General features: G+C 40.5%; 1 protein-coding gene across 1 annotated transcript; it reads right to left on the bottom strand.

The window, feature by feature from the left end:
* Positions 1-4,529: 4,529 nt before the first annotated feature.
* On the bottom strand, positions 4,530-9,044 carry FABP9 (fatty acid binding protein 9). Its single transcript, NM_001199476.2, has 4 exons — positions 8,888-9,044; positions 7,130-7,302; positions 6,767-6,868; positions 4,530-4,915 (listed from the first exon to the last, which is right to left on the bottom strand). Exons 1-4 carry the CDS (start codon positions 8,958-8,960, stop codon positions 4,865-4,867), a joined length of 399 nt encoding a protein of 132 aa, NP_001186405.1. The 5' UTR covers positions 8,961-9,044; the 3' UTR covers positions 4,530-4,864.
* Positions 9,045-9,445: the final 401 nt, after the last annotated feature.

Consider the following 9,445-nt stretch of genomic DNA (forward strand, 5'->3'; position numbering starts at 1 on the left):
ACTGTTTGTTCTCTTGTTAATTTAAATCAAAACATTTATGTTAACCAGGTAATTAGGGGCCTTCAGTGTTATGTCTTATCATTTCAAATTGCTTTGTAATCCCACTGTTAGCAAAGAGGGAAGATTTGTGAAAGTTAATATTCTCTTTAAATGATTTTGCCTATACACACGTATAAGAGTCACCAAGGTAAAAAACTGAATGCTATGGTGCAAAGCATGAGAAGGTGGCATGAAGTTGTATGAAGCTGTGCCTCTCTGCTAGGAGCTTCTGAGTACAAGATGACTGAGTCTTCCACATTCACTGTCTCCAATTTTCATATCCAATGTGCAGAGTTTCCAAGTAAAACATGTACATACTTTTCAGCTTTCAATTCTGGAAATTCGTGCTAAGAGCTGAGAGATAAATGAGATTATTCCTGGAATGTTCAGTAACGTAAGTATTGTACAGTAGCTAGATACATGAAATATCTTTTCTTTCTAGTAATTATGCCTACAGCTTTCCCAGAGAAGCCTAAAGCTCAGTCAGACTTGATACAGACTGTGCTTTAGCTGACTTGTCACACAGCTCCACTGCAGACATGTCCTGTAGCTTTAGCCGTAGATGTTAGAGCATTTATAAGCTTGAAGCACAGCATCGATCCTCACAGTGTTTTTGACTCTGTTGCTCACACAAATGCCTATATGGAAGCTGTGTCCACAAGGAAATGTGCTAGGAAGTAGATACGTTCACTAGGAAGTAAACTGAGAAGCCTTTTTCCCTGCCTTACACATCTCACATAGTATAATCAGTTTTGGTGATCACATTAAAACAATATGCATGCTTTAATCTAACTAGTTTTAACTACTACTCTACTGAGTACCTGAAAATAGATCCAGCTGTGATCCAGTTATTCCATCCTTCCTAATCCCTGAATCATGCCATTCCTCACAGTTTTAGTTTTTAAAATGTGCATAGCATTTGAAGAAATTATATTTAAATACTGATTTGCTACCCAAAAGGTAACAAAACAAAACACAGTCTCCTTTGAAAATGCTACATAAACAGTGTCTGCTTTACACAGCTTTCTTTCTCTTCAGTGTCTCAGGGAATACATTATTCCAAATGTTGTTGTACCCTTTAGTCCAAATAACATCATTTTATTGTGTTTCCTATCTGCAGTACAATGGCCAATGGCCAATCACAACGTTCCCCATTGAAATGGCAAGGATATGCTTTAATTACCTCTTTAACAAAGACCTTGATTACATTTCAATTCCAGGATTTCTGAAGGCAAGTTTTCATGGCATCAGCCTATTTATTTCTGACTGATTACCCCTACAGCTCTGCTAACCTTTCACTCCATTGTAACACAGACATCAGCAGAGCATCTTTAATACAAAATGAAAATTGAGCAAGGTAACAACATCTTAAAAGGCAGAGTTGAGAAACTTGTATACAGTGAAGTGTTTATAAGCATGGCAAGGAGTTTCTCTATGAAAAAGATATGTAGTGAGGATCTGTTATGAAGCGCAACTTATTTAATAACTCTGTGTAATCCCCTTCCCCATCTTAGCCATTCCTAGAACAGTTACTGCCTGATGAAATGGTCCCAATAGGCATCAAGGTGGTATCACCACAACAGCACCAAAGGCCATGTGCTGGTCCCTAGGATGTGTGCAAATAAGCTTTGCAATACAGTTGCAAAACCACAAATGTGAGCTCACCAAGAACAACTGAGAAGAATTTAAAGGTACTACCATGTTGGTACAGAGATTTTGCTTGAGAATCTGTGGCCTCTCCTCCCTGCTCCTTGTTGCACAGAAGTGAGTGGATTGCAGACCACAGAATTACATGTTTATCTGTCACCCAGAGACACTTTCTATTGCAAACAGTCAAATTCTGTCCAGTCCAAGGCAACAGCTATATCACCCACAGGCCAGAGGAAGCTTTTGCTTGATTTCAGTAGTCCCAGTGGTCTCTGTAGCAAGCAGAGGATGAGGAGGGTACTAGAGTACTAGATCAAGCTGATTAGCTTAAACAATGCTAGTCATATGCCAGCATCAGGATACTCTCATCCCTAGATTCCGCAGCAGGCAAATAGAAAATTCACTCATCTGGCAATGTGTTCAAGACATAGGCATCGTACTTGGTTTGGGCATTCATTCCAAGAGTATCTAGCCCATGTAAAATGTTTAGGAAAGGAGAAAAGCTGTTCTATAGTTAGGTACAAAATAAACCTTCAGTCCACACCGTTCATATAAACTTCAATTTCTTTTGGAGACCCTGAGGACTGCTCTATGTGCTGCAGTGTTCCAAAGCACTCCATTTCTGCACTGATTTGTGCCACCTGCCTCATTGTTTTCGCCTTCCACACTATCAGTCCAGTTGCACTTTTCCTGTTTTGGAAAGTCCCCAGCTCACATGACATTTTGAAGTGACCTTCATATGGAGTGAAGACGCCAAATACCGGGATCCCAATAACATATCTGCGTCTCATTAGGAATTTTAAAGCCAAAAGCTACCATCATCTTAATCCTCAGACTCTGGAAAATTAAATGCAATTAAAAAATCCATACAGAGAAGAGGAGGAAGGTGGGTTGTGTGAGAGAGAGGGAAAAGACAGCAAATGAATGAGGACTGAGTGAACAGTCCTATTTTTTTCCCCCAGTCCTGGAAAAACACAGCTCTTACCAAACAGAATGTTTATTTCCTTTTCTTAAGGAAGTAAAAAAACTGAAAACTGATATTCAGTTGGAGAGGAAATTTTTCCATTTAACCTCAGAGAAGCACTTACAGGTTGCTGAAAGAAAAGCAAAGGAAATAAAGAGTGTGTTTGCAGCACTCACTGCTCCTTTGCCTGAAGCTCAGAGTGGGAGAAGGGCTGGGACAGGGCAGGCAGCTTGTGAACGATGTTCTGTTACGAGGGGCAGCACTTTACTTACAGTCCTTGTTACAGACACTGAAGACTCAGAGTCACAGAAACTCTGACTCTCACAAATGTGAATCTTAATGGCAAAACTGAAGAATTTGCTCCCTTTTTACCCTCACTTAGGTTAGAGACCTCTCCTTTGAGGAAAGGTTGAGGGAACTGGGCTTGTTTAGCTTGACGAAGAGAAGGCTCCAGAGAGACCTCATTGTGGCCTTCCAGTACTTGAAGGGAGCATCTAAACAGGAGGGGGAATGGCTGTTTATAAAGGTGGATAGTGACAGGACAAGGGGGAATGGTCTTAAACTGAGACAGGGGAGGTTTAGGTAAGATATTAGGAGGAAGTTTTTCGCTCAGAGGGTGGTGACACACTGGAACAGGTTACCCAAGGAGGTTGTGGATGCCCCATTCCTGGAGGCATTCAAGGCCAGGCTGGATGTGGCTATGGGCAGCCTGGTCTAGTGGTTGGTGACCCTGCACATAGCAGGGGGGTTGAAACTAAATGATCATTCTGGTCCCTTTCAACCCAGGCCATTCTATGATTCTGTGATTCTGTGTTAAATCTCCAGCCTTCTCTCACAACTTGTATTTTCTAGGATGTCTCTTGTACCTTCAGGCAGCTGTCTCCAGTGAGTATGCATCAATGTAATTGTGATCAAAGCTGGACCTAGTCTCAAGCTCCAATGATAGATAGAGAAGAAAAGTGACCTTTAGATTTTGCATTTACATATGACATTCACTTCTTAATTATCTGCTCAGCTGCACCGATTCAGATACTGACATTCAGGATCTCAGTTACTGTGAGAATTCATGTTCTCAACTGCAGAACCAGTAGGCAAAAGTTCACATTAGCACTACAGCTCCAAAGAAGCCAAAATAAACACATCTGCCTACCACAGCAGTTTTAACCCCCCAGAGAAGGCTGAGAGAGTCCTGCATGATGATGTGGAGGCAATGAAAAGGGAAGAAATACTGCTCTTTGTGTTGTTAACACGAATGCTGTGGTATTACTGAATACCAGTTAAGGAAGGCAAAAAATAATAAGCTGCTCCAATGCTTTTGGATTAAGGAGATTTTCTGGTTTTTCCTTAGTTAAAAGCACAGAGTAAGTACAATGGGAAGAATGAACAGCTTAGTTACTCTACTGGGTTTAGCAGAAAATTCTATCCATTGAAATCTCTTTTGTGTGCTTAACACTAAACCCATGCTTAAAAATTGCTAGAAGTAGGAGGAATTGATTTGCAAAATGAAACTCTCTAGTACTAAGATTTCTGGAGTTCATTCAGACCTGTTTCACACTTCCTTTGAAAGTTCAAAAGCTGCTGGGCAGAGAAACATGGAATATATCCTGATAATTCATCCTCCAAAAGGTGCTCTCTTCCAAGCAAATGTCAGGTTATAGAAATTGATACGAAGAGAAGTATAAGCATTTTAGGATGAGAACGAAGAAATGATGCAGTGGAACTAAAAGACTGAAACAATAAATCATACTGCAAGTCAAAAATTATTGTGGTTAAGATGATTTTCCCTATAAAAACTATTCAGCAATAAAATCATCTACAGGAGAGTAACATTGCAGCCATGAGATGAGAACTTTTACGCGCACCAAGGAAACAGTGTTAGCCCAGAGGCATATTGGTTGTATTTTAGCATTTTATGCAGAAATAGTCTGACCATTTACACAGACAAGAGCAACAGAAAAGATGAGCAGCATCCAAGAAAGCAAACTTTAAAAATTGATGTGCAGACGCTCTATTTCATTTACTGAGAAGCTTTTATTGAGGCACCACAATATTCTGGATTAGTCACACCTAAGGCTCTGGAATATCAAATCATAATGCAGTCATTTTCCCAATGAAAGGAAATAAAATAAAGAAGCACAGTGCATGAAGCTTTGGTCACTGAACTAGGGTGAGTTTTTCGAGCCAGTCCCAGTCCGGTGCAGAGGAGGTGTTTCTTCACACTCTTTCATAGACTCTGGTGCAGACAACCCCTTTCATGGCACACTCCTAAGGCACAAAGGAAAAGATTAATATAATGATCTCACTGGCAGCAAATGTGTCTGCTGCAGTACCACTGAAGTCACTGAAAATCCAAATGTCATATTTTGAAAATCTGTATAAGTTTTAGAGGAGATAGCAAAGCTATAGTTATAGTGCAGTAAGTGTTGTTTTTGTTTTTTTTTTTTGTTTATTTGTTTTTTAAATTAAATGGCATATAATGACAAAAAGAATGCAAAATTAGCTTCAGCTTACAGGGAAAAAAAGCGCTCTCCTTGCTGTTACTGGCTTGATAGAAACACCATCAAGGCCTAGTTTATCGTCCTGTGTCTCACAAATGCTTTCAGTTTTACAAACATATTTTTAGTGGAAACAGATGCAGCCTGTGCAGTTCAGAGGTCAGGATTCTGGCCTACAAAACTTTGCAGTCATGAATCACAAGACGTTTCTCCTGACCCCTTCGTCCTGGTGGCCCTCAGTGGCTCTCGATGACTCACAGCCACCAGGCAAGTGCGACAGAGGTGGCAGGACATGAGGCAGGGCTCATTGGTGTGCAGAAATGAGTCCTCCTCAGCAGTCCTGTCCTAGGCCAGGGGTATGCCACAGGGCGCTGATGGTTGAGGGACCCAACCTCTGTAACAGCCTGATGCTGTTGTCAGTGAACAAGTTGCTTGGGATAGTTTAGCTCTACTGTTTAAAAACTTCAGTGAACAATGAGCAAAACACTGGCACAGGCTGCCCAGAGAAGGCGTGCACGCTCCATGCCCGGAGATGTTCAAGGCCAGGTTGGATGGGGCCCTGGGCAGCCTGATCCCCTCATGGGTTGGAGTTGAGTGGTCCTTAAAGTCCCTCCCAACCTAAGACATCCTATCATTCTATGATTCTAAGATGCTTCTCTTTATTCAGAAGTAAAATCTCAATTCCCTAAAATGTTTTATGACACTGGGTTGGCTTCCCTGTGGCTTTTATGTGCCTAGTAGAGAATCATAGAATCATAGAATTGCTCAGGTTGGAAAAGACCTTCAAGATCATCAAGTCCAACTGCAACCTAACCATACCACCCTAACTCTAAAAACCCACCACTAAATCATGTTCCCTGGGCACCAAATTCAAATGGTTTTTAAACACATTCAGGGATGGTGACTCAACCACCTCCCTGGGGAGGCTATTCCAGTGCCTAACAGCCCTTTCTGTAAGAAAGGTAGGCAGGTTAGATGGAGTGAGGATATTTCCCAGCCTTTGTGAAGGATGTGCTTCTCTCAATGCCAAGGACCTTACAAAGGAGCCATCAGGACCTGCTGACCCTGCTGCAGGTCAACATCACCAGCAGGATTAGGCACAGAGAATTGCCTTTCATGCAATAAACCTCCAGCATCTTTAGCTAGATGTGCTCATGCCTAAAAAACAAACAGTAGTATAAACTGACTGGCACAAGTAGGAACAAGTGTGCAAAAAAAGGTATGAAATCAGTTTTCTAAGGTGGACAGGATTCATTCTGAAGATGGAAGAAAGGAAAGAGCCATTCCAGGAACAGAAATTTCTGGCTTGCAAACTTCTTTTTACATTTCGCAGATTTCTACTCTCTGAAAATTGCATTTCTTTTAGGCAGAATAACTTTGAGATCAGTAAGAATCATTTCAAATCATGACAACTCTGCCACTATAATTACTTTAATGACAATTTGCTGTTATGGAACAATATTTTTTTCCTTCCAGGTTGTTTCCTATGTTTGTTTCCCATTTTCTCCATCCTTATTTCTCTCATAAGTCAAAACTGACACTCTGCTTAGACAGAGGCCAACTGAATGTTGCATGCTCCTGCCATGCAGCAGCGTACAAGCAGTGAGAGCCTGGTACTTACCACCACCATTTTCCCATCAACCAGTCTTCTTTTTATTGTGGTTTCTTTGCCATTCCACTTCTGAACTTGAACCAATGACCCTTTCTCCAAGGTTACAACACTCTACAAAGGCCAAGAGAAGAGTCTCAAACTGTAATCCAAGCTTTGCAGATTAGAGTAGCAACTCATTTTATGTTCAGCCAGATCTGCATTCTCTGCTAATGATAAACTTCTTACCAGTGGTGTCAGCATCATACTATTTCTTCTTTCAGTGCTTTTCTTGAATAACCTGGGAATTTCACAGTACCCTAAGAGGGTAGGAAAAACTCCTCCTGTCTCTCTTCTAGTATGTTAGGACCACTCAGAGAACATTAGCCCCCTTACCTTGACTTTCCGGTCATCTGCTGTTGTTTCATCAAACTGCTGACCCAATTTGAAGGAAATCTCTGTATTTTTGAAGGTGCTTTCCGTTCTGAGGGTTACTATGTCCCCTTTCATACTGATGATCACACTGGGCTTTGACAGGCCACCCAGTTTCCTGGTCGCTAAGCCCACTCCTAGAAATCAGGAACAAAACTGTCATTACATTCTAGGAAGCAAAAGACTCAGTACCATTTTGTAAAACTTCAGTAGAAAAATGAGGAAAAGTTTATCCCTGAATACTATAATGCTTTCTTCATATGAGACACTGATTCTTCATATGTGGAAGCACTGTATTCAGATGGTCACGCAGTCCCAGTTGATAGCATGCGCCTCCACCAAGAAGCAAAGGTTCACTTGAGTATGTACTGGTGTACATTTAACTAGAAAGAAATATTGGTGGTTAGTAGTGTGCATGTACCTTTGTAGAGATAGAACTGTTTCTCATAAAAGCTCAACTAAATCCTTTTTATGTAAAAATTGTTGAATAATCTTAGAATCTGAACTTTTCTTAGCAAGATGCCCGGAAGAAACTGTGTTCTGAACTGCCAATATGCTGTTGCTTATTCATTAAAGCAAAGAACATACTGGAGAATGGGCAATTCCTAGGTTTTTACTAAGATACCTTAGGGATCCTAATTCTTGGACTTCAGAGGAAAAGACAAGTACACAGACAAATAATGACGTATCACTGCTTTATAAAAACAGAAAGGGGATAGCTATAGTTATTGCATTAATGCTGTGAAATGCTCATATGAGAAGATGCATATAAAAGGATATATGTTGTTGTTTGTAAAGTATATTATTATTTTCAGTAATTATTCAGTACCGAAACATTCCTGTACTGATCTTTAGAAAAATCTCTATAGCTGGACTTGCATCCCACATTTACTCTGGTTAATTAATTTACTGAAGTTCTTTTGTTACTCAGTTTAACATTTCAAATAAGGGGAATTAGTGTCTCAGTGAATCATTTATATAGCAAAAGAAATGCTGTAACTGACTGTGCACACTTGCTATCTAGGAATGAAGCCAGCATTAGAATAAAAAACAATGCCCAATTGATTACATTCCTGGCATTTCTCAGTAACAGATATATTCATTCATAGGATTTAGAACTCTGAAACCAAAGTGTCATGAGACATCAGCTCCATTATATATTGTAAATTATCACAAGTCACGAGTGTAACAGTGCAATGAAGAGAAACATAAAACAATGCTGCAACTCCTTAGATCCTTCTCATTACAAACAGGTTAGTAGTTCACTTAGACAGAGGTAAATTTATAACAGCAGCCTTTCTTTTCTTTCCATGTTAGGTGTTAAGAAAATAAGTTATGCTAGAAAAATAATTACAGTGCCTATGTGTCCAGGGAGAAAGCACTATGCATGAGCAAAGCATAAGATGAAGAATAGGCATTTGCAAAGGAAACTTACTGAAGAGAAGAGAAGAGAAGAGAAGAGAAGAGAAGAGAAGAGAAGAGAAGAGAAGAGAAGAGAAGAGAAGAGAAGAGAAGAAGAGAAAAGAAGAGAAAAGAAGAGAAGAGAAGAGAAGAGAAGAGAAGAGAAAAGAAAAGAAAAGAAAAGAAAAGAAAAGAAAAGAAAAGAAAAGAAAAGAAAAGAAAAGAAAAGAAAAGAAAAGAAAAGAAAAGAAAAGAAAAGAAAAGAAAAGAAAAGAAAAGAAAAGAAAAGAGAATGAAGAAAAAGCACACAACATCCCTCACCCAGTTCTTTCATATAGTCATCAAAATTTTCACTGGAGACAAGTTTCCAGGTTCCCACAAATCGGTTACACATCGTGTTGGCTTTGTGAGGCAGTGGTCCTGGAGAGAGGCAGCAGTCACAGAAGCTCTTGGTGGGAGCCAAAGAAATTTTGTGCCTGACTCAGATCTCTTTTGCCTCCTTTTAAAGATGTCCAGTCCCTGTAACAGTCAGAATGGGCCAATGGGAGCAGCAGTGCCAGGGCAAGACAATGTGCACCTTGTCCAAGGCAGCCGTATCTGTACCAAGGCTCTGGGTGACGCCTGCCTCAGCTTCCTCCACTGATAGATCAGGACAGTGAGGTGCACATGAGGCTGGGGATGTGAGGCTATTGCTGCAAACATGGAGCAGTCTGGGGACTGTGGTGGGATCTGAGCCATATGTAGCCACCAGCCACTTTATCCCTCTGAGAATCAGCTCTTACTGTCCTCCCAGCACCATTCTACTGCTGTCACCATTACTACTGTTGTCATTTCTATGACGGGTAAATCAAAACCGCACTAATATGAGGGAAGAGTTGC

This window comes from Gallus gallus, chromosome 2, assembly GCF_016699485.2.
Source record: "Gallus gallus isolate bGalGal1 chromosome 2, bGalGal1.mat.broiler.GRCg7b, whole genome shotgun sequence".
Lineage (NCBI taxonomy): Eukaryota > Metazoa > Chordata > Aves > Galliformes > Phasianidae > Gallus > Gallus gallus.